At 42.9% G+C, this 25735-nt stretch overlaps 1 protein-coding gene and 1 pseudogene across 1 annotated transcript in view; one reads left to right on the top strand and one right to left on the bottom strand.

Moving 5' to 3' along the window:
* The window catches only part of atp9a (ATPase phospholipid transporting 9A), a 179232-nt gene that overhangs the window by 76245 nt on the left and 77252 nt on the right, over nucleotides 1–25735 (top strand). Inside the window, exons 8-13 of the mRNA XM_080205002.1 lie at nucleotides 1927–2007; nucleotides 2821–2896; nucleotides 5861–5937; nucleotides 7428–7588; nucleotides 12148–12290; nucleotides 17396–17508. Of these exons, the coding sequence (XP_080061128.1) occupies nucleotides 1927–2007; nucleotides 2821–2896; nucleotides 5861–5937; nucleotides 7428–7588; nucleotides 12148–12290; nucleotides 17396–17508 (651 nt within the window). The remainder of the gene's footprint in view (nucleotides 1–1926; nucleotides 2008–2820; nucleotides 2897–5860; nucleotides 5938–7427; nucleotides 7589–12147; nucleotides 12291–17395; nucleotides 17509–25735) is intronic.
* Nucleotides 25497–25668, bottom strand: LOC145354123 (U2 spliceosomal RNA; annotated as a pseudogene).

Here is a 25735-nt window from a genome sequence, read left to right as displayed (position 1 = left end):
AATTATTGCCTTGGGCAACTGTGTGAAATTTGCATGGTTTCCTCTGGGTGCTCCGGTTTCCTTCCGCAGTCCAGTGGTGTGCAGTTTAGGTGGATTGGCCATGCTAAATTGTCCCTTAGTGTCCCAAGTTGTGTCGGTGTGGTGAATTGGCCGTGGGAAATGTGTGGAGTTATGGGGATAGGACGGGGGAGAGGGCCTGGCTAAGATACTCTGTCAGAGAGTTAGTGCGGACTTGATGGGCTGAATAGCCCCTTCTGCACTGTAGGGATTCTATGTCCTCGACTCTTTGTGATGTTTTCATGGCAAAGTAAATGTCTATTAAGAAACAGGGAGAAAAAGATAAGCAATAAAGGAAAATAGATGTGCACTTAAATAAGACAATGGCGTCAGACAGTATCAATATTTTAAACAAGTCGAATCAATATTAATTTAACAATCTTCAGAGCTAATTCTTCCCATTCCGTTTCTCAATATCTTATAGATTTTAAGATCTATAAAAATCCAGTAGCTTTTACCACACAATGCCTTCATATCTGTTGGGGTTGCTACTGAGGTTAACCAGCAGTTTGCTTTTCAAATCTGGCTTCCTTTGCACTACTTGCTAGGAATTAAACTGCCATTCTTGCCTTTGGCTGAGATCTAAATGTGTTTGCTGCGCAGGTTTCAGTATCTCCTTAAATAAGTTTTCCCCCCTGTGATCTCTCTATTATCTTACCTAATTTCTTTCGGATAGCCTTCCCCTAGACTTAATTACCTTCATATCTTGATTTTAGCTTCTAAAATTTAAAAAAGTAAACTTACTTTATCCACCTATGACACCTTTCTTTCACACCTTGTATATCTTATCCTTTGAATCTTAACAACCCATTCAGATCTATTCTTGTTCTGTACCAATTCTTCTTAAATTGCCTCGATACATATCTGTTTGCCATCTTGCTTGACTCATCATCATATCAATTACACAGTTTAGATTCACGCAGTCACTCTATTCCTTGCCATAACTATCTTGCTAACAGCATAAAATATGACCAGGACATTTCCAACTGAAAATATGTGTTTGTGACAGCTGTCTGTCTGTCTTTGGCAGCAGCCCAGAAAGGGCATGAACATGGGCACAGCACTAGAAGCCAGAGGGAGAGGAGGAGAACACAGAGGGCAGAAGCACAGAGAAAGCACTGGGAACCCGAGAGCGAAGGCAGTAGCCTGGAGAGAATTGGGGGAAAGAGGTAAAAGGGAAGCACTGCACGAAGAGGTCGGGGAACAGGAGGAGGATTGATTGGAGAGAGAATTGGGGGAAGAGCAGGAGTCTGAGGGGAGCAGAGCACATCTCTGAACACTGCTCTGTTGCTTTATCATGACTACGGTGCCTTGGATGGTTGTTCAACTCACCTAACTATGGGATGACCCTATTTTATCGATCACGTGGAAAGTCTGTATGGATCCTCAAAATACCCATTTCTCAGATTGTATGGTCGGTGTGCAGGTTGCATTATTTCATCCCAAGGGTATTGCAACCGTGTAAATAGTTATTAATGTGCATTAACTGAAAACTCTAAAGGGTGTAGATTAAAGTGACTGGTGCCATTGTGAGAGGTAAGCTATGGTTACTCCTAATTGCAACACATTTGCACACACAAAAATATAGTCATGCAACCACTCTGACTTCCTGTGCTTAATGAGTATCAGGAAATTCCCAAAGTGGTCAACCTGTGGTTTTTCTAACAACCACCAATAAATATTGTGAAGAATTATTTGTGTGCAAATAGATAAGACGTTGATTGTGGAGCAGAATCTATCCAGTGGACAAAAAAGAAAGTCTGCTTGTTTCAGTTTCCTGTGAGTGGTATCAGGTTATCTTTCACTCATCATCTGTCAGGTTATGGCACACAGATGTTTTTCTAACACTCTTTGCATTGTCGCCTGCAGGATCTTTTACAGACCCGATCTTATGTTTATGCAGAAGAACCAAACCTTGACATTCATAGTTTCATTGGGACTTTCACTCGGGTGAGTTTGGGATGACAACTGAGAAGAATTTGTTCCATTTTGGGCTTAGTATTCCCTAATGTGATGCTAGATTCTCCATGTTATTGCAATTCCATTTCTAAAAGATTTTATTGTGAGGGGCTTTTTTAACTTGTTTTTTTTGTCTAAATGTGGATATATCCATTTTGGGGAAATGGTGCATTTACACTCATTCCTCCTTTTTGTCCCTCCAATGCCCCAGCTTATCCCTCAGTGATGAGGGAATCAAGAGTGCTTCACAAACTTGACTGGTTGTGCTGGAGTGAGGTACACAAGAGCGAGTCAGTTGTGCTCACTAGTGCCTGGGGCTTTAGTGGCAAAGAACGGCTACCTAGCTAGCACACAATAAAAACACTTACTTGGTGAGGTAGCAAGAGTGGCACTCTGGCCGAATTTATTCATGCTGAGAAACATCTTGCTTTCACATGCAGATTGACGTGACAGTACTTAGAATGTGGTTGGCAGTTAGGGAGTAGCAATTTGAGAAAATAATTGGGAGATTTGGGGTGGACTAGTGGCACAGTGCTTAGCAGCACCAGAGACTCAGGTTCAATTCACTGTCTGTGTGGAGTTTGCATGTTCTCCCTGTGTCTGCATGGATTTCCTCTGGGTGCTCTGGCCTCCTCCCACTGTTCGAAAGATGTGTTGATTAGGTGCACCGGCCATGCTAAGTTCTCTCTCAGCATACCTGAACAGGTGCCGGAGTGTGAGGACTTGGGGATTTTCACGGTAACTTCATGTAAGCCTACTTCTGCCACTAATAAATAAAATAATTCTTTGTTTTGTACATTTTAGGAGGATAGTGACCCACCAATTAATGAGAGTTTGAGCATCGAGAATACATTGTGGGCCAGTACTGTCATTGCTTCTGGTAAGGTGATTCTCCCACTTGAGGAACAGGAGAGAAACTGTGTCATATTTGTTTTCCAACTTCTCAAAGCACTTCTGTAAACCTCTCAATTGCTTCCTGCGGATTCAGTCTTGCTGAGTAGTAAATGGGCAACAGGGGGAGTCACCCTTATGACAACATCAGTCACAGACTTTTTGCTGTTTGTTCGCAAACGCACATTAATTTGTATTGTATGCAAAATGCATGTTTTCCTTCCTTCCAGGAGCAAAGAAGACTTTGTCAAATGGTTTCAGGGAGATCCATGGCTGCGAAATTCATTTGTGTAACATCACTTCTAAGTGCAGGACAAAGGTCTACCTGACTTTCACAGGGCAGGCTGCTCCTCTGACAGTTGTGTGCACAGTCTATGCAGCAGTGCTCTGAGAGATATGCATATGCATGTGTTCCCTCTATGTGCTGAAACAAATTGATTTGCTGCTTTCTTGGTATCATACAGCCCAAGCGGCTGATGTGATGCCAGGATCCCAAGTCTGGGTAAGGCAAATGCAGACAATGCCTGTGTCATTCAGTAATGAAAGAGTAGCTTGAAGCAGTCGGGGACCTCTTTCTCAGCAATGCGATTGGGCAGGGGAAAGTTTGTGGGCATCTTTAAGCAGAACCTCAGAAGGGGAAGGTTGTTGGTAGGTACAGAATGTGTGGTGGGAAGCAGAAGGTTCACATCAGCAACTTGCTCATCATGTTGGAAAGCAGGATCCTGGCTAGCAGGATGAGGCTGAGCTGAGAGTTGAGAAGGGGCATTATGCAGGAACGTGCTATCATCCCTTGTGTTCCATGGGCTCTGCCACAGCTGGCACCAAGATGTAGAGAACCATTTCCTCTATAGGGCTCAAGAGATGCAGACACGCTTGTCCCCTGCAGGCTCTGCTCTTCTCCATTCTGTTGTGTGCCACTTTGTCTTGCAAGAAAGAGGGCAGAATGCCAGTGATTGTGTCGCACTGTGTTTGGGTAAAATGCCTGTTGCAGCTGAATAGCTGGAGTTATGCAGAGACAATAAAATATGGGTGTGAGGCTGACAGCATTTGTCAGTGTGTGAGGAGAAGATGAAGAGTCAGGATGTTGGGCTTGAATCCTGAGTGCCAGAGAGTGTTGCTGGGTGAGTGATGGAGTTACGATGTATTGAGTGGTGTGGGAGGAGACTTTATGTGAGGGTCATTCACTGACCTTGACCACCCATGTGAGGTCATCAGACTTCTTGTGATACTGCTGTCAGGTCCTTGGGCCAAGAGAGAGGAGTTAACCTTTCTGACCACGTGATCCCACTCTCTTCTGGATTTAATCCTCAAGTTCTCCTGAGTTGCACACATTTGATGTGAATGAGTGTCTGCGTGTTGCAAATTGCACAAAAATCTGGGTAAATGCATTTCTTGCCCTGTGTAACTTTAAGATAGTGATCTTTTAGTTTCCTCTATGCAGTGTGGGTGCGTAACTGTACAGCAATCGGAGCATACTGTGCACGTAACAAACCAATATTCAGTTAATGATGTGCATGGCATCCAGCAACCAAAAAAAGAACAGGCAGTGCAATAAATGGATCATACTTAAGAAAGAAAATTGACAGGGAACATTGATAATGATTATATTCATTTACACAATTGACAAACATTATTGGCAGAATTTTCTGCTCACACTAGCAGCTGGAATCGTGACAGGGTTATTAGAAAGCAAAATAATAGTTTTCCCAACAGCAAGATGAACTGTTTTCTTGGCTTTTATTCCAAAATCTAAATAGTTATAATATATACTGAAGAAAGTTCAGACGGTTTCCTCCAGTTCTTTGATCTTAGATTTATAAATCCATTTGGCTGTTGTGCTGTAGGTTGCATCAGTGGCACAAGCAGTTTAAATTTAATGTTAACTCAATGTTTTCAACCTATGAACATTTGAAAGAATTGATTATTGAGTTATTTGCTGGTTATGTTTGTTTTGTCTTAAATAATTGATGTGCATCCTTCACTAGTTCAATTGAATCATTAGGAATGTTTTGTATAAGATGTTTCTTTTGATACGTTTGCTCAATACAGAAAATACCATTGACATTGCTTGTCAAATTTCACTTACTGTTCTGCATTATCTGTAGCCCAGTGAGAGGGCCTCTTGCCAAAGCCATAGTGCATTCCCCTCCCAACACTTGTCCAATGTGTATTCCAGTAGATAATCATGTCCTCAATATTTCGTACGCTGTATACAGTATCGCCCTAAAATAAGATAATACAGCTCAGTGTCAAAATTGTGTTAACAAAATGTCAAAGCTTTGCTGTTAATAATGGCCCTCTATTCTCCTGAAGCGTGACTGTGTTGAAAGACACTGCAGGCTGTGTGTTTCCCCCCGTACACAGTTGTTAAATTGCAAGGTCAGTTGTGATAGAGCAGTCGGGTAATTACTCCATTCTGATTTACAAAATTCTGAAATGTCTCTTTGTTCAAATTGCCATGTGTGGCTTGCTGATCACTGAAGCCTGCAGGAGTCCCCTTGACTGATGCAGACTCAGAATCCCCAGCACTGGAATTTTGTGAAATTAACATTGAACTGTTTTAGCCACTCTCACTTTGCCTTTCCTTTTGGTGTATATTTTCAAGCTTCACCAGCTCACCCACTCACCAACCCATTTCTCTCCTCCTCCCCACCTTTTTACCCTTTTCCAACCCCAGGAATATGGTTGCCAATTGAAGCATCCTTACCACTGTTAACTGATTTTGGCTAACTTCAAACAACCCTGCGATCAAACCTGGGACTTTTCTAAGCTGTTTAACTCTTTGCATTGTAATACTTCAGGTACATTTTAAAAGTACAATGGGCATCATGTTGACCATTATAGCACCCAGTGAGCCTGTGGAATAGAATGATTTAGTTGATCATTTGAACTAAGTTTATCTCTGATTCTGGGACTTGCTGATTTGTGTTTTCTGATGTAATGTCTTTTCAAGGTACTGCAGTGGGTGTTGTTATCTACACAGGCAAAGAGATGCGAAGTGTTATGAATACCTCTCATCCAAAGAACAAGGTACAGTTTGAAAATCTAAAGCTAGAAAATCATAGAATCCTGCAGTGCACAAGTAAGCCATTCGGCCCATTGAGTCTGCACTGACCGTAATCCCACCCAGGCCCTACACCTGTAACCCCACATATTTATCCTGCTAATCTCTAACACTAGGGTCAATTTAGCATGGCCCATGCATCTAACCCGTGCATCTTTGGACTGTGGGAAGAAACCAGAGCACCTGGAAGAAACCCATGCAGACATGGGTAGAATGTGCAAATTCCATACAGGTCGTGACCCAAAACCGGAATTGAACCTGGATCCTTGGCACTATGAAGCAGCAGTGCTAACCATTGTGCCACCGTGCTGCTCCTGGTTAGCAATAAGTTCCATAATTCTCCACGTAGAGAGTAACACTTAAAACATTGTCCCCAATATTTTTCATGATGTTTATCTTTAGGGAAATGATGCTTCATGAATATTTTAGATTCATCTAGCAAATTGTGGAAAAAAATTCCACATTCATAATGACAATTTAAATGACATTTAAAACAGGCTTCACAATATTTATCCAAAATTTTAACAAGTTTATTTATTGACGTCGCAAGTAAGGCTTACATTAACACTACAATGAAGTTACTGTAAAATCCTCCTCGTCGGCATAGTCCGGTGTCTGTTCAGGTCAGTGCACCCAACCAGCACGTCTTTCAGAATGTGGGAGGAAACCGAAATACCCAGAGGAAACCCATGCAGATACGGGGCTGTTTGATCTGTGTGACATTGAATCCAGAGCTAGAAATTATATCATGTACCAGTCACATTAAAAATTGGACACCATGATCAAATAATTAGGGTAGCACAGTGTAGCACTACTGCCTCACAGTGCCAGAGTCCCAGGTTCAATTCTGGCCTTGGGTGACTGTGTGGAGCTTGCACGTACTCTCTGTGTCTGCGTGGGCCCACAGTCCAAAAATATGCAGGTTAGGTGGATTGGCCATGCGAAATTGTCCCTTATTGTTTCAGGATGTGTAAGTCTAGGAGGATTAGTAGGGTAAATATGTGGGGTAATGGGGATAGGGCCTGGGAAGATGCTCTTTCAGATAGTCGGTGCAGACTCGATGAGCAGAATGGCCTCTTTCTGCACTGTAAGGATTTTATGATTCAACCTCCCAGTGTCCCTTGTTAACTGATAACTTTGCTTGATTAGCTCTTGCTTCATTGTTCTTGTTTAAGTCACAATAGATAGATTTCTGATCGTTAAGGGTTATGGGGAGCAGGCGGGTAAGTGGAACAGATCAGCCGTGATCTTATGGAATGGCGGGGCAGGCTCGAGGGGCTAGATGGCCTACTCCTGTTCCTATTTCTTATGTTCTTGGTCACAAGCAAGGTGGCCATTGCTCCTCACTAGATGAAAACTTTAAATAGTATTTTTGCACATACCATTTCATTTTAAACTTTAAACTTGTGGACAAACATGCAAAGAACTAGTTTTGCTGATATTATTTTTCTCCTAGATGGGGCTGTTTGATCTGGAGGTGAACTGCTTAATGAAGATCTTGTTTGTCGCCTTGGTGGTGTTGTCGCTTGTCATGATTTCCCTGCAGCACTTCAGGGGTCGCTGGTACCTCCACTTGTTCCGCTTTTTCCTTCTGTTTTCCCACATAGTTCCAATCAGGTAAATGTATTAATTGAATTTGGTCTATTTCTATCTGCCAGAAGTAAACCTTTTAAGACCTTTGTTTCCAATCTCCTTTTTATGTCATTTGCCCAATCAATTTATATTTAAGTGTATCTGCCAATTTGGTGTCTTCTACATATTGTGAAGTATTTTGTCACTATGAGTTTAACTCATTTCTGCACGTGGTAGGCAACAATGGTTTCAGCACAGAACCCTGCAGGACACCATTCCGACTACACAAAGAGTAGAGAAGAGCAACATAGTGGATGCGGCATATGTGAACTTTCATATGGCCTTCAGTTAGGCGCAAGGAAATCATGACCAAACTTAGCACATGTTGACTCGAGACGCAGGCTGCATTTGAATGGATCGAAAAATGGGCACAAAACAAAAAGTAGGAGTTAGGGGATGTTTCACAGGTTAACAGAGAGTGAGTGATCAATATAGACTTAGACATTGCAGTGTTGAAATTTGAAGATCACATCAAATCAGAAGAAGTAGCTATAATGGGGAAAACCACCCCAAAAAGGTAGAAGACATAAACAGACTTCCAAAGTGGATGGCTAAATGGCAAATGAAATTCAGCTTAACAAAAAAAATGTGGTGGTATGTTTTCCTGGCAGGAATAAGAAGCCACTTGTTATTTGGGAAAGACATAAAAATGATAGAGGAGCAAAGAGATCTGGGGGTATACATACATCAATCACTAAATGTAGCCTAAAAATCTAAATAAAATATTTGGGTTAATTTCTGGTGGAAATGAATACCAAGTCAGTTGGCTAATGTTAAATTTGTATAGAACCTTGGTTGAAACAAACTTGGAGCATTCTAGTTTCTCTACTACAAAATACATTTGGAATGCGAGAGTTCCCAAGTGGTTCTATAGTTTAACTTGCACTCAGCTTTATTTATTTTCTGAGAATCCTAAACCCTTTCAGAGGGAGCCATTCAATCCTGGCAGCAAAAATAGTGAAGCACTGAAGACAGTGCAGGAAAGATTTACAAAGATGTTACCACAATTGAGAGTATATAATCATCAGCAAAAATTGAGCAAGAAATTTAGCTCAAGTCCTTTGTATATTTTCTCTAGAAAAAAGTGAAGACCTGACTGAGGACTTCAATGTTGTGCAAGTGTTCAACAGGGTAGATGCAGAGAACTTATTTCTCCTTGTGGATAATCCCTGAAAAAAGAGAGTGCAAATATAAACGACCCCACTAACAGGCCAAATAACCCATTTAGAAGGAATTTATTTTGCAACTGTGGTGAGACGATTGACACGTGGAATGGCCATGGCAGAAAGCATTGGTCCATTTACGTCATTCTTCCTGGCAATTATGCTGGGCTGCAAATCTTATTCAAGGTCCACAATGATGGCTGCAGAGGGAGCTGTTCTTCTGAGGTTGGTGGTTTTTGAAAAAGCAATATTGAGGCAGCGAATGTCCTACAACATCGCCATTCCTTACCCCTATATACAAAAAATAGATGCCTAAGAATTAAGAAAGGATCTTCTGTATTCCTTTTCATTTCTTTTGGTCTTTTCCTGCTCCCCTCATTAGGGAGGTGACTTTGGGAATGGTTCCTGTTGGGAAATGCAGCGCCCTACGTTTCCATCAGCACCTTTGCCAGTGGTCCATTCTTTATGCGTTAACCTTGGTGGTGATTGACACCAGTCTTATTTTCATAGAAGTGATTATAGTTGAGGCTGGACCTATGGTTAACTGAGTTAGTTATTTACCGCACAAGCTTGGGGAAACATCAAAGGAATACTGTATTAGTTTTAGAGTGAACTCTGAAACTTAAGATGTGGACGGGCCCCATTCCTCAGTCAAAGGATGCTGCACAGTTGATTCTGTTGCGTCTATCCACGCATGGGATGTAAATAGAAGAATGGAGGATGAGTTAAGGCAACATGTTTGTCATGCTTTTGCTAACAAATTTTTAATGGCTGCTTAGGTTTTGCAGTTCTATACTAACAAACTAATCTGGCAGGACAACATCTCTGATTTTGCATCTTAATATTTATGGACATTTCCATTTAGTTTAAGTACACCTATCAAAATATTTAGTGACATTTGCAGTAACATCTGTATGTATACTAATTTTAAGTTCACATTTCACAGAAACATGCACATCCCAGCTGAAAACTCCAAATATTTGCCAGAGAAATATTTTTTTATTAGGTTGCACGGGGTGGCTGGGAAGAATTGTATAAAGAACAAAGTCTGAGGGCTGGATTTTATCTTATCTGACCCAGCGAGAGTGGTAATGCACAAGGAAAGTGGAAGTTAGAAATCTCCCACATGCTGGAGGTTTACTCCACAGTGCACATGTAATGTCACAGAAAGGTTTGCCACCCAGGCATTGGCCTGCTTGCCAGTTGTGCAGGGAGCAGCCCTAGTTGTTGACCTTGCTCTTGAAGGCAGATTCCATGGGTTAGGGGAGGAGTAAGTCTTGGGAGTTTGTGGTGAGAGGCAGGGGTGCATTTATTGGTGGGGGCAGTTGGGAGCCTTGGGTGAAGTAGGTGCCTGTTCATGAGAGGTTATCCTGAGAGCATTCTGGATTGAGCAGCCAACTGAAAAAACACTCGACCTCTGATTCTGATGTTTAAATTTCAAATGGAGATTAACAATGAGGCTCACAGGTTGGTTGCCCACCCACCTTCCTGCCTGCAGCAAAACTGGAGGTGAGCAGGTTGAAGACATGCACGGGTCCCGATTCAGGCTTTTAACAATTTAATCTCCCAACCAATGCACATCTGCCTGTTTTTATTGAAGTTATGGTTCTGTTTGTGCTTCAGTGAATTTAACCAGCAATGCAGAAAGGAGCTAGTTTGCAAGGGTGAAGTTCGAGGTGCTGCAATTGGCCTTAATGGCACTGGATTGAGGAGGGACAAAAATTAGTTTGCCAACCCCTGTTGAAAGCTTTCAGGGCATGATTTCAGAAGTGATGTAAAGCTTCCACAGAGTTGCACAGCTGCCAGAAACTCAACACAGTGAAGTTCATGCACAAATAAATGTTTGAGTGAAGTGCGCGAAGATACCTGAAATATAAGACTTTGATGGGTAGTGTATAAGATTTTGATGGGTATAGATAGAGTGAATACAAGCAGGCTTTTTCCACTGAGGCTAGGGAAGAAAAAACCCAGAGGGCATGGGTTAAGGGGGAAAAGAGAAAAGTTTAAAGGGAATATTAGGGGGGTTCTTCACGCAGAGAATGGTGGGAGTGTGGAATGATCTGCCGGATAAAGTGGTAAATGCAAGGTCACTTTTAACATTTAAGAAAAACTTGGATGGGTTCATGGATGAGAGGGGTATGGAGGGATATGGTCCAAGTGCAGGTCTGTGGGACTAGGCAAAAAATGGTTCGGCACAGACAAGAAGGGCCAAAAGGCCTGTTTCTGAGCTGTGATTTTCTGTGGTTTTTCTATGGTTCTATCTGTCAGCAAGATAGTCATGTCTTTGAAGACTGAAGGGAGAAAACAAAACGTTATTTCCACACAAACCCCTGGTACGTTTGCATTTTATGGTGACATCAGTTCCACTAAATCTCTTCTGATTTATCCATTATAAATGGGAAACCATGCTGGATATTGTCCCACTACTGGCATTGAAACTCATGCGTTAAGGATGAGATCAGAAATGCCAAGGTACATGATGAAGTTAGTCCAGACCCATCTATGTATTTGATGTTTGCATTAATGTGAGAATAATGTGTTTCACTCCAGGTGCAATTCTGTTGACCCACTGGGAAGCTTTTATCATCACAAATTTTATTTAACAATAACAAATGAATGAATTTAATTTTTACCAGTTGAAATATTTAAACTTGATCTCATACAATTCTGAACTGCTAATCTATCTCTATTATTTCCAATTTAAGCAATATTCCTCACAGACTTAAACTTGTTCAAAATCAGTTAGTTAACAATACAGGTTTGTGTGTTTTACTTGTTAACAGTCCTAGAGCTTTTGGAATCTCCTGGAGAGAGAGGGAAAGAGACAGACAGAAAGAGCAAAAGTCTTGCCTTCTGATAATTCCAAAACAGCAGCCTTCAGAGAGAAAGAGAGAAAAAGACACCTCTTGCTTCTTGCACACTCAAGCAGAAACTGCTTGCTTTTCTCTGAAAGCCTGGCTCCACACATTCGCATGACTCTGAGTCTGGTCAATCAACCTAATCAAACCCTACTCTGAAACCCCGGGGGGAAAAAACAGACAAAAAAAATGCACTTGCTGAGATTAAAACAAAAGTCCGATAATCTCGGATCAATTATTCTCCTGCATTCTCAGCATGTGGGCTGCCTGGTGCAGACAAATTGGCACCAAGTAAACAGAACCGAATTCTAAACATATCCTTCCTAAGATACATGATATAAGTGTATTTCTTAAAGGCACAGTATTGTCACATATGATATTTTATATGTATATCTCAAAAAATGAATTGTCAATTCCTAATTCAGTTATTAGAAGTAATCTTCACGTGTTCAGTGAAGGCCAGTACATAGTTGTTTATCTGGCCAGATGTGTTGAAGTCTTTTGTTCTTTTTGATCCATACAGCATTCGTGTCAACTTGGACATGGGAAAGATGGTTTACAGCTTGATGATTCGGAAAGACTCTAAGATTCCTGGCACATTGGTCCGAGCAAGCACCATTCCAGAGCAACTTGGCAGAATTTCTTATGTTCTCACAGACAAGACAGGTAATGGCTATATTGTCAGGATTGCATTCAGATGTTCATCTGCAAGCTCTTTCAAGCTAACCAAGGCCATGGAGAAGAGGGTTCACTAGATGATAAAAAGAATAAGAGACTTCATAGTAAGGAAATGAATTGAAAAGCTGGGGCTTTTCATCAAAGCAAAGAAGGTTACAAGAAAACTGATGTTAAGAGAGACTTTGATAAAGTAAACTTGGACAAGCTTCCATTTCCAATATTCCATGAGTGGGCAATTAGTGGGCATAATGTTAAAATCATTGCAAAAAGAATAAGGGAAGAGATGATAAGAGCTTCGACACAGAGGTAAGACTTAGAATGCTGGATCGGCAGCAGGAGAACCAGGATCTATAATGGTTTTTAAAAGGAAGTTGGATAAGAATTTGAAAAACAAAGGCTGGGATTCTCCCAAACAAAACTAGTTGTGCTTCCCATCAGTTTTTTGGGCATACTTACCAGAATGAATCTCCAGCAGTCTGAGCATTGCAGAGCCCCTCTGGTAAGTAGGGGTGGGGTCTATTTCCGCTGGAGAGGCTGACAGTATAATGCGGAGCAGACCACTGCGCATATGCTGATGTGTATGTGTGAAGATTGGCAAATGCGCACCGGCTCCCCATTGCCGGCCTCCTGATGATTCCCCAAGGAACCATGCACGAGAAAGCTGGCCTGCTGATTGCCGGCCTACAAGACCACAACCCCGCCCAAACCCCGACCTGCCTTGATTCATCACCCCCAAACCACCACCCCCAAATAGCCAACCTGACTTCCTCCCCCGCCCAATGGCCAGCCCGGATCGTCTCCTCCCACTCTCTCCCAATGCCCCAAGCGCAGAGTGGCAGTGGGTCCCACTTCCCCGCACTTCAGTATGCCCCAACCCCTGGCATTGTCTGGTGGACAGTGCCAGTTTGCCCCTTGGGTAGTGTCAGGCTTGCTCTGCCCAAGAGGCACCTCCCCCCTTGCCTCCAACATCCCAGTGGGGCCTCAGTGGCTTCTGTCTCCACCAATGGGTGAGGAAGCCTGTTTACTGTTAATGGGGAGCAGTTGTAAACCCTGCTGGAGGGGACCACACCTAGCAGGGAGTGGTGGGGGAGACACAAGCAAACCCAGAGAATACTGTCCCAGGCCCGCTAATCATATCGAAATTCAAATCTTACTGTGATAATCAGCTCCACGCTGATTTCTGACACTGATTGCGATTTAAAGATAAAGTACTTGGGAGACTCGCAACTAGCATTAGTTACAAGGCTCTCCCCCCCCCCTCCCCGGTATGTTTCCCAGCCAAAGATTTGAAAGGATATGGAGTACGTGTTTAGGAAGATAACTGACTCTCAATGGGCCAAATGGCCTCCTCCTGTGCTTTTAAATTGTATGTGAGCGTTGTTGTTATAACACCACATTCTGTACTGCCCCAGCAACTTTCCAATAATAAGCTGTCCGCCTCTGAAGAAGGATGAAGGATTTTGAGTAAAATCTGAGACAAAATAAACATAGAAGAGTGAGCAAGCCCCTAAGGAAGTGAAACATTTGACATTTTTTTTCTGCTGTTGTTCCTTAATCACACTGTTACCTTCTTCCTTCAGGCAGCTTTTTAGTTTGTGATCACTGGACCAAAATGTTATTGCAGGCTTGAGTTTTGTTGTTTTAAAGATGCAGAAATCCCCCCTCATTCTCTTGGGTGCTTGGTAACCTTCCATGGAAAGCTGATGAAGTTTCTCACAAATTAATAGATCACTTTTTAATGACATGAATTTGGATCTTTGGAAAGTTAGGATGTGTGACAAAAGTGATTATGGAGTTCTCTGCTTTCCCTTCTTGAGGGGAAGTAGACTCTGGTCAAAAATGTTCTGCTCCTTCCCAACTCTTCTGATAAATAAGGAGTGGACTTATAGGCCAGAATTCTCCCATCCCGCCCGCCACGGAATTGTAGTGGGCGGGCGGAAACCACGCAAAGGTTTTTTGACATCGGACAGGATTCTCCAGTCCTGAGATGAATGTGACCAGAGAATCTCGTCCGTAGATTGAAAGGGAAAATTTTACAAGGAAAGGAGGCATAGAAATTTAGCGATTCAGATTTACACATCTTTAAAAGTAGGTCAGTAAGTGGATGAAGCTGTGAAAAATACACATAGCCTGCTAAATTTACAAATGGGGCACAGGATACAAAAGCAAAGATGTAATGGTAAACCTAGACAAATTGTTGGTTTGGTCTGAGTTGGATTATCATGTTTAGTTTTGGCTGTCTTGCATTGGGAAAGATGTCACGCTGATGAATAAGAGGCTCACTAAGATTGTACAAGAAATGAAGCTTTCTGACATAACTGTAATCTGGGGCTGGATTTTTCAGCAAAGGACTGGAAACCAGACATGTCCTGACCTATTTTAATATGCAAAGCCCTTAAATGTATCAGAGGCAGGTTTGGTGCCCAATTAGTGGTGCTGGACACTGCCAGGGGGCAAGAACTGGCTGTGGAGTGCATGGCTTAAAGGCAGCCAGCATCCATTACCGGGTTTGCCATTGCCTTGCGGATTGGAGTGGACAAAGTGGGGAACAGAGGGCCAACAACCTCCTGGTGCATACAGGTTTTTTAAATTCATTTGTGAGATGTGGGTGTTGCTGGCTGGCCAGCATTTATTGCCTATTCCAAATTGCCCGAGGGCAGGTGAGAGTCATTGCTGTGGCTCTGGAGTCACTAGTAGACCAGGCCAGGTAAGGACAGTAGATTTCCTTCCGTAAAGGGCATTAGCGAACCAGGTGGGTTTTTACAACGATTGACAATGGCTTCATGGTCATCAGTAGAGTCTTAATTCCAGATTTTTAAAAATTTAATTCAAATTCCACTGTCTGCCGTGGTGGGGTTTGAACCGGGGTTCCCTGAACATTAGCTGAGTTCCTGGATTAATGGTTTATGATAATACCATTGGGCCGTCACCTCCCTAGTGGCCAAACGATTATTCTCCAGCAGCTGACCTGTGATTGCAACTGTGTGTGACTGCTTGAGCCCTCAGCTTCAATAACTATATTCTTTTGAACAGTTTAAATCAACAGCAACACACTACTTTTGAGCCCCTGCAGTGCTCCAAATAGGTGTGCACTAACATGCACCAGAATGTTCGATCCTTTCAACCACTTTCAAAATCGCCTTCTGGTCTCTTTTGAACTGTTAATAAATTCTTCAAGAAGCTTAAGGGATATTTAATTAGAGGCAAGCAGGTTGTCTGCTCCTTCCCTACTTTGAAAATCTCTGCATATTTTGAGGAGTTGGAAGACACACTCATCGTCTGGCAGCAAATTTTCAAAGCAAACCCATACCTGACTCAGCCTCATGGGCGTTTGAAAATCCACCCCCTTCGTCTTGAGCCAAGAAATGTAGTCAGAGCTTTAATTCCAGATATCCTCTTAATGTAAACCAGTCAAATAGTTTGCTGATAGGATCACCCTTGGGTGCTCCCCAAGAAGACGTAACATAAACTATATTAAAATATCTTAATTATTCATTCTAATCCCAAACCACTGGATCTGGAATGCATTTATTACTGGGAAATTTCCTGGAGTGTGAGTACCTCCTGGGTTTTCTGTACCTGATAAGCCATTAGGTCAGATTAAAGATGTGATTTAATGGAAAGATATGCAAATCCATAATAAGATGTATTATTTTGAATAGGGCCCTGATATTTGCCGTAACCACCACCACCACCACCACCACCACCACCACCACCACCCCCCCCCCCCCCCCCCCCCCACTTCCTGGGTATGATCAGTGGAATAATTTGTCTGTGCAAGGTGGAGTTTTGACTCCAACAAATTGGATTTTGCAAATTTTCTGCAAGATTGGCCTGGTTTTTTGGGGCCACAGGGCAAATAAGAGCTGGGAGCTGAGCAGGCAATTCAGCCCCTCGAGCCTGCTCCGCCATTCAATACAATCACGGCTGATCTCATCTTGGCCTCAACTCCACTTTCCTGCCCCTTCAACCCATTACTAATTAAAAATCTGTCATCTCTTTACATTTCCCGGCATCCACCTCACTCCGAGGTAGTGAATTCCACAGATTTACAATCCTTTGAGAGAAGTAATTTATCCTCCTCTCCGTTTTAAATCTGCTGCCCCTCATTCTAAAACTATGATCTCTCATTCTACATTGCCCCACAAGAGGAAACATCCTTTCCAAGTTCTGCTTTGTCAATCCCCATTGTCATCTTCTATAACTCATTCTTCTAGAGGGTATAAGTCTAAACTTCTCAATCGCTCTTCATAAGGCAAATCCCTCCTCTCTCGAATCAATCTAGTGAACATAATTGAGGGAAGAAGGGAGGGTGGGTAAAAACTGGGTAAGATTGCAGGGGTTGGTGTGTTCATTGCCATCCTGCTGCCATATGGCATGGAAGGTGATGGGTGGCGATCCTGTTTTTAGACCAATTGAAGCCTTTTGAGTGTCCAGTTAAGGGCCTCTTTCTGGCACCGCTATTTTTGTGAGTGGTGGATGGGCACTTTGACATGTGGAGAGACCACTAGATATACTCTGGAAGCCTCCATGCGGGCTTGGGGGAAGTCTCATTATTGGGCATCCTGTGACACACTGAGGGCTTCCCAAATGACGAGCAAACACCTTGGAAACATATTTCCACCCCTTTTATGAATGACCTCCCCGTCAGTCCCGGTGGTGCTGCTAGAAATGAAGTGCTGCTACCTATTTGATTGGCTGGCAGTGCTTGTGGGTAACATCTCATCCCTAAGTGACATGGGCCTGCATTTTGAGGATGGTGAGTGTTCAATGCCTGTCATCTGGAGAATCAGCGGGGAAGTCAACTCTGACAAGTCCGCTGCCATTTCACACTCAGTTGAGCATTGATTCAGCGGGTCGAACTTCTGTCCACGTTTGGATGGTATTCCCAGCTTGAAGAGCCGGAGTCATTTTGCCTCTGCTCTGCCTGTGGCATTGTGCTAGTGCTGTGTCACTTTTATGCGGAGGGGAGAAAATATGGGAGAAACAGAATGTTTCCCCACTGCAGCACCACTCTATGATGTAAGCAACTAAACTTGCATAAATTTCAAAATCTCACGTATCTTAAACTTGCCTTTCTCTCCGATTCACAGGAACTCTTACAAAGAACGAGATGCAGTTCAGGCGCCTTCATCTGGGCACAGTATCTTATGGGTTGGATTCCATGGATGAAGTAGAGAGCCATGTTTTTAGTGCATATACACAGGTAAAGGTGTGGCAAAAAGCGACATGTTAGCATTGCTGTTTACTATTCAGACTATTAATTTATCTTAGGCCCCTGATCCCCATTACTGAGGAAAAAGACAGTGTATCCTCTATCAGTGATTTATAACAACACCAGGTTAAAATCCAACAGGTTTATTTTGTAGCACGAGCCACTACCTTTCAGATGCTGCTCCTTCATCAGGTAAGTGGGATGAAGGAGCAGTGCTCCTAAAGCTAGTGGCTTGTGCTACCAAATAAACCTGTTGGACTTTAATCTGGTGTTGTGAGATTTCTTACTGTGTTTACCCCAACCCAACGCTCACATCTCCACATAGTGGTTTATAAAACCTACGATACCATTATGGGTTTGGCGCATTACTTTCTCATTCGCTCTATACAATCGTTTACATTGATTATTATGATGTTTGATTTCTTAATTCGTTTATTATGTAAATTCAGTTCACTTATTAAAGTTTCAAAATCACAGATTGTTTATTAATTTGTAGTTATTTAACTATAATTTGAAGTATGAGAAGGACTGCACTTTGCTTTAACTGGTCAACAATGAATTCTGCTTATATTCGGTTGAACTTGTGATTATCCATTGTCCTTTGGTATATACGACAAGTAGCCTTGCAATGGAGAGGTGGAAAGCCCCATGTCAACTAAATTGACTTGATTTATTATTGCCACATGTACTAGTATACAGTGAAAAGTGTTAGGCCCTAGTTTACCATTTTGATTCCAAGTACTGGACGGACTTGAAATCGGGAGTGTTTTAGACCCAACTTCTGGCCTTGTTGTGAGGCGCCCCCATATGCACTCTACCTGAAAAAATATCAGTGATTCCGAATCGCACTGCACAAGCCTGTGGTGGGGCTTAATGTGCCCAAAACCTTCCAGCTCCGATTGGCGCCTCCAAGTGTGCATGTGCCAAAAATAAAGATAGAATGCTGCTCCCCTTCCGCATCCCTCCCGGGCTGGATAATGCCTCCCCCTGGCCCCCACAGATATTGCCCACAACATTACTGACCTCCTTAACTCCTCACCACCCACACACACCACCCCCCCACCCTGCCAATCGCAGGCCCCTCCCTCCTCTCCCCTACCGATCTCAGGCAAAGTGGCAATGGATGCCCCTTTCCCTTCACTGATCTCGGGCAGAATGGCAGCGGACCCATCTCCCCTTGCCTCCCACTTCCACCCCCACTGATTTCAAGCAGAGAGCCGTCAGACGCTAGACACCTACTTCCTCGCTAAGTGGAGTGCCCGAATTGGACTTCTATGGAGCATGCCTAATTCGTGCCGATTCTGGATGGGTGAACATTGTGGTAAATGGGGAAGTCCAGTAAAGTTGGGCATCCAGCCCGTTAAGTCACCTTAAATGCTTGCAAATGGTAAATAGCCTTGGTAAAGGGGGAACTGGCACGGATCGCGCTACTCGCCTCACACCTGACTTTACCAAGTTTTCGCACCTGAAAAAAGGCACAACATGTTGGTAAAATCGGGCCCATTGTTTCTTGCATGCTATACAGATAAAGCATATCATTCATAGAGAAGGAAAGGAGAGGATGCAGAATGTATGTTACAGTCATAGCTAGGGTGTAGAGAAAGATCAACTTAATACAAGATAGGCCCATTTAAAAGTCTGATGACAGCAAGGAAGAAGCTGTTCTTGAGTCGGTTGGTAAATGACCTCAGACTTTTGTATCTTATCCCCAATGGAAGAAGGTGGAAGAAAGTATGTTTGAGTGTGTGGGGTTCTTTCTTATGCTGGCTGCTTTTCCCAGGCAACAGGAAGTGTAGACAGAGTCAGTGGATGAGAGGCTGGTTTATGTGATTGACTGGGATTTGTTCACGACCCTTTGTAGTTTCTTGCAGTCTTGAATGGAGCAGGAGGCGTACCAAGCTTTGAAAGCTTTCTAAGGCTTATCTGTAAAAGTTGGCAAGAATCGTGGCAGATATGCCAAATTTTCTTAGCCTCCTGTGAAAGTAGAGGCATTGGTGGGCTTTCTTAATTACAGTGTGGAGGGAAGTGACAGGTTGTTGGTGATCTGGATACCTAGAAACATGAAGGTCTCGCCATTTATGGTCTGGAAAAGTTGGGTGAGTGGGCAAGTCAATGGCAGATGCAGTACAAGAAGGCAGATTACTACCTGAATGGCTGAAAATTTGGAGAGGGGAGAGTGTAGCGGGATTTGGGTGTCCTTGTGCACTAGTTGCTGAAGGTAAGCATGCAAGTGCAACAGGCGGTAAAGAAGGCAAATGAAACGTTGGCCTTCATTGCGAGAGTTTTCGAGTACAGGAGCAGTTGCAATTATACAGAGCTTTGATGAGACCACACCTAGAATATTACATGCTGATTTGGTCTCCTTTTCTGAGGAACGATATTCTTGCTCTTGTGGGAGTGCAGCGAAGGTTTACCAGGCTGATTCCGGGGATGGGGGACTGATGACTCGGTTAGGATTGTTTTCATTGGAATTCAGACAAATGAGGGGGGATCTCACAGAGACTAATAAAATTCCAACAGGACTAGACAGGGAAGATGTTCCTTATGGTGGGAGAGTCCAGTACCAGGGGTCACAGTCTCAGGATTCGGGGTAGATCATTTAGGACGGAGATGAGGACACATTTCTTCACCCAAAGAGTGATGAGCCTGTGGAATTGATTATGCCAAAACATTGAGTGTATTCAAGAGATGGTGAGATATAGCACATGGGATCAAAGGTTATGGGGAGAAAGTAGGATTAGGCTTCTGAGTTGGATAAACAGCCACGAAGGTGATGAATAGCAGAGTAGGCTCGTAGGGTCAAGTGGGCCTTCTCTTGCTCCTATCTTCTATATTCCCATTTTCACTTCATCCCCGTTGATTAAGACGGGCATATCCTCCACTGAGTTTCCTGAAATCAATGACTATCTCCTTCATTTTACTGACATTAAAGAAGAGATTATTGTCATTGCACCAGTTCACCAGATTCTCTATCTCTTTCCTGCACCTGAATTGACCAGGACAGTAGATGTATTCCTGCAAAAAGGTCCAGGTCCTAATCCACTATCCTGTTATAAATGTGCATGGGAGTAATGGCAGCAGGGATGTGATTGGACTCTGATGTGGTTCATACCCATTAGTCTAGCTAGCACTTCATCTTGATCCATACATCAAGAAAGATCAAGGTACCAGAGGTTGCCCGGTACCCGTGGAACTATACCCAGTCATGAGTCAAACCTTCAGAACGGAAGAGAAAGAGAGGGCAATTATTGGCAAGGAAAATATAAATGTGTGAATATTTGGCACGTGAATAAATGTTCAGTCCATGCACCCTTTTAAAAATAATTTTATCTCTTTCTCAGAGTTACAGTGTCAGTGTGCGAAATGGACAGGGCCAGCCTCTAATCCATCTCCTTGCTTGCTCCAAAATCCAATTCAAATTCAAATTAAATCCAATTTGTAAAAGAGACGTACTAAATTCAAGCTGCTAAGAACAGACCTTACACCTGATCTTGGGTTGATCCTATGCTTGATCTTGGCCTACAGGCCGCTTCAGTGCTGACATCCTTGCATATTGACTCCATAACGTCCTGTTACTATTGCGTTCTACTCAAGTTATTATGCAGCATCCCAACCTTGCTTTTATCTCTTTCATTAACATTAGCTCTTTTTAATTTGTTGCATTTCCTGCATAATATTTTAAGCTGCAAGTACACAAACCTGTGACTTTGAAGTATCAATTTATTATAGCGTCTGTTTGAAGTCTTTAAGCAATGAAAGTGAAACTCTGGGAATTTAATCTGATTGTCGGTCACTCATGCTAAATGAAATTCCAGGTAAAAAATACAATCTGACTCTAAACAGCCTGTGCCCCAGAGTCCTGTTACCCAATGGAATATTACTGTGTAAACTGACTTTTAGGCCAAGTAACAGAGCCCTCCTATGCTAGATTCCTCAATTTCCTCCCCCCCACCCCCAAACTAATTTTGTCTCTTTCACTTCTGCCGTGGGCATTAGTTTCATGAACTCAGGGCACTTGTCAATCTGTGGTGCCCTATTGAAGTGCTGAACCCCAGTGGTGAGTGTTGGCTGTTTATTTGGCTGTAGAATCATCATGATCAGCCAAAAGGTGCTTTCACCTAATCCCCACAAATCTGCACTTCAATCTGTGTTTGTTGGCTGTCGGTCAAAAGCAGGAATCCTGGTTGATTTTCACCTCTCTAATCCAAAGGCACTAAGCCACACGTAGAAGTGCTATTGGCACCCTCACTGAGACCATGTGACTTGGTACAGAATGAGGTTCAAATCTTTGATCTTTGTGGTTGATTTAGTTCGGTACCTATTGTGTAAGGTTGCTGAGCTGTGCTGAGACCTAGGTAGGTCCTGAGTGCCTCAGTTACAAATTAGCATATGGCTAACCTCAGGGCCTTTTTCTTACTTTTTACAGTGGTTAAAATGATCATTTCAAAATTTGGATTATGAGACGTGCCGCTCCATTGGTGGTAAAGCATAGGAATGTCTTATCTCGTGATCACCTGTTGACCATGTAGTGAATAACGTAGCAGCAAAAGTATCTTCACTGTAAAACACTATCCGGTTTCTCTGAGCAAGAGGGGACAGCTGAGGATTTTTACCCTAACTGACTAACCTGATGGTGTGTTTTGCACTCAGTCATGTAAAATGCTTCCCAGCTGCAAATTTCTGCTGTTAGCTGGTCAGAGGTTGCAATCATAGGTGTCAATAAAACCAGAAAATGCTGGAAAAACTCAGCGGGTCTGACAGCATCTGCAGAAAGAGAAACACTTGAAATTGTTAACTCTGTTTTCCTCTTCACCGATGCTGCCAGACCTGCTCAGTTTTCCAGCATTTTCTGTTTTTATTTCAGATTTCCAGCGTCCTTAGCATTTTGCTTTTATTGTCTCTGTCATTAATCTTGCAACAGATGCATAAACTATCAATTCCGAGCTAACTTTTTTTGAGATATTAAACCACCACAAAGGAAAATAAACTTGATGTGCTTTGCTCAAAGCTGTTGGCACAAGCCCGTTGATTTTTCAAGCTTTCTGTTATTTGATTTGATTTATTATTGTCACATGAATTAGTATACAGGGAGAAGTATTGTTTCTTGCACTTATACAATACCGTTTGTAGAGAAGGAAAGGAGAGAGTGAAGAATGTAGTATTACAGTCATAGCTAGAGTGTAGAGAAAGATCAATGTAGTGCAAGGTAGGTTGATCATTTACATTCAAAAATCAGACAGCAGCAGGGGAGAATCTGTCCTTGAGTCGGTTGGTATGTGACCTCAGACTTTTGTATCTTTTTCCAGATGGAAGTAGGTGGAAGAGAGATTGTCCGGTGTGAGTGGGGTCCTCGATTATGCTGGATGCTTCTCCACGGCAGTGGGAAGTGTAGACAGAGTCAGTGGATGGGAGGCTGGTTTGCGAGATGGATTGGGCTATATTCACAATCCTTTGTAGTTTCTGCTAATGACCAATAAACAATGAGAACATAAGAACATAAGAAATAGGAGCAGGAGTAGGCCATATAGCCCTTCGAGCCTGCCCCGCCATTCAATAAGATCATGGCTGATCTGTCGTGGCTCAGTTCCACATTCCCGCCCTTTCCCCATAACCCTTAATCCCCTCGCTTATCAAAAACCCATCAACCCGCGTCTTAAAAATATTTAGCGAGGCAGCCTCCACCACTTCAACGGGCAGAGAATTCCAGAGATTCACCACCCTTTGAGTGAAGAAGTTCCTCCTCAACTCCGTTCTAAACCGCCCCCCCCCTTTATCTTGAGGCTGTGCCCCCTAGTCCTACTATCCTTTCTGAGCGGGAACAGTCTCTCCACCTCTATCCTATCCATCCCATTCATCATCTTATACGTCTCAATGAGATCTCCCCTCATTCTTCTAAACTCTGACGAGTACAAGCCTAGTTTATTCAGCCTCTCCTCATAGCTCAACCCCCTCAACTCCGGCATCAGCCTAGTAAAATGGATGATCTCATGCAGAGAGTTAGTCAATAGTTTAATCTCCTGTTCTTCTCGTGTGTTTTGAAACTTTATTTTTAATGTGCTCGAGTGTGGGTAACATTGGCACTAGATTTAGTCAGGTCACTTTAGAAGATATTGAATGAACCACGGACAATCAGGAACTAACCACAACAAAGATGGTGGGGTTCCCTTCCCTGTGGGACATCAGTTGGGGAAATGGCAAATGGAATTTAATGTTGGCAAGTGTGAGGTGGTCCACTTTGGTAGGAAGAATGGTAGGAAGGACTATTACTTACGTGGCGAAAAACTGCAGCAGGCGACGGTGCAGAGGGACCTCGGGGTCCTTGTGCATGAGTCGCAAAAACCCAGCCTGCAGGTGCAGCAGGTGGTCAGGAAGGCGAATGGGATGCTGGCCTTCATAGCGAGGGGGATTGAATATAAAAGTAGGGAGGTCTTGCTGCAGCTGTATAGGGCATTGGTGAGGCCGCAGCTGGAGTACTGTGTGCAGTTTTGGGCGCCGCACCTGCGCAAGGATATTTTGGCCTTGGAGGGAGTGCAGAGGAGGTTTACTAGGCTGATACCGGAGTTGAGGGGGTTGAGCTATGAGGAGAGGCTGAATAAACTAGGCTTGTACTCGTTAGAGTTTAGAAGAATGAGGGGAGATCTCATTAAGACGTATAAGATGATGAATGGGATGGATAGGATAGAGGTGGAAAGACTCTTCCCGCTCAAAAAAGACAGTAGGACTAGGGGGCACAGCCTCAAGATAAAGGGGGGGCAGTTCAGAACGGAGTTGAGGAGGAACTTCTTCACTCAAAGGGTGGTGAATCTCTGGAATTCTCTGCCCGTTGAAGTGGTGGAGGCTGCCTCGCTAAATATTTTTAAGAAGCGGGTTGTTGGGTTTTTGATAAGAGAGGGGATTAAGGGTTATGGGGAGAGGGCGGGAAAGTGGAACTGAGCCACGACAGATCAGCCATGATCTTATTGAATGGCGGGGCAGGCTCGAGGGGCCAGATGGCCTACTCCTGCTCCTATTTCTTATGTTCTTATGTTCTTATATGTTTAAATTAACCCTGTAGGTTTCTTCATTTCACTAGCAAACTTGATGGTTTTCTTTTGGTCAATTATACTTTCCCTGTCTAACCCGGAGTTAAATTCTGAATCTTCTGTAAATTCAAGTCTGAGGAGAAGAAGATCTGTCCCATTCAATTGTTACGTGACAAGTGCAGCAATCAACCAGTTTTTAAAAAGTTAAGATTTTTAGCTCAGGGCCTCAAGATGATGACTATACTTGATTCTATAACTAGATACAGTATTATTCTAAAAAGGAATACTAAGTATAAAATGTGGCCCATGGTTGTACCAGTGTTTAGGTGTTTGAGAATTTTGAAGATGGCTAGCAAAATTGAAATTGTAAAGATATGTTAAGACTCAAGCAATGTTGGCAGACGACATAACAGACTTTATATTGCTTACAAAAAATAACTAAAAGTAATTTGAAAAAATGGCCAAAATTTAGTCACAGAAAGAAGTCTGTCAACACCAAGTTAAAGTCCAACAAGTTTATTTGGTAGCACGAGCTGCAAGCCACTGCTCCTTCATCAACTGAGTGGGAATCGTGCTCACAAGCAGGGCATATAAAGACACAAACTCAATTTACAAGATAATGTTTGGAATCCAAGTCTTTACAGGTAATCAAAGGTACAGACAATGTGAGTGGAGAGAGGGTTAAGCGCAGGTTAAAGAGACGTGTATTGTCTCCAGCTAGGACAGTTAGTGAGATTTTGCAAGCCCACGTAAGTTGTGGAGGTTACAGATAGTGTGACATGAACATCAAAATTTAGTCACACTGGCCATGTTTACAAGTGTGTTTGTTTTTAATCCAATTCAATCAAAATAAGTCCAATTCAGAGTCTCAACAAGTTGAGACATTCCCGATCCAAACTGACAAGACAGGGCTCTCACTCCTGTCTTGGGCTTGATCTACATGATCCAACTGATTAGAGTAGGCATAGCTCCTCCTCCAAGATTTGATGTTATTTGCATCTCAGTCAAAAGGCTGAGATGCCGCTTTTAAAAATTGCTTCAAATGAAGCAAAAATGTAACCTAATGACTTCAACCAAGCACAGCATGTCAATATTACACTTGATCTTAGCCAAAAGGCCGAGAAGCAAGTGTGTTTGTTCACCACAGTACTTCTCCATGTGTGTGTGTGTTTTTAATTATATTGCATTATTAAGCT

The sequence above is a fragment of the Carcharhinus amblyrhynchos genome, chromosome 16 (genome assembly GCF_965287045.1).
Source record: "Carcharhinus amblyrhynchos chromosome 16, sCarAmb.v2.hapA, whole genome shotgun sequence".
In the NCBI taxonomy this organism is placed as follows: Eukaryota; Metazoa; Chordata; class Chondrichthyes; order Carcharhiniformes; family Carcharhinidae; genus Carcharhinus; species Carcharhinus amblyrhynchos.
The sequence above is the reverse complement of the archived record's forward strand: the minus strand, read 5'-3'. Positions and strand labels throughout refer to the sequence as shown.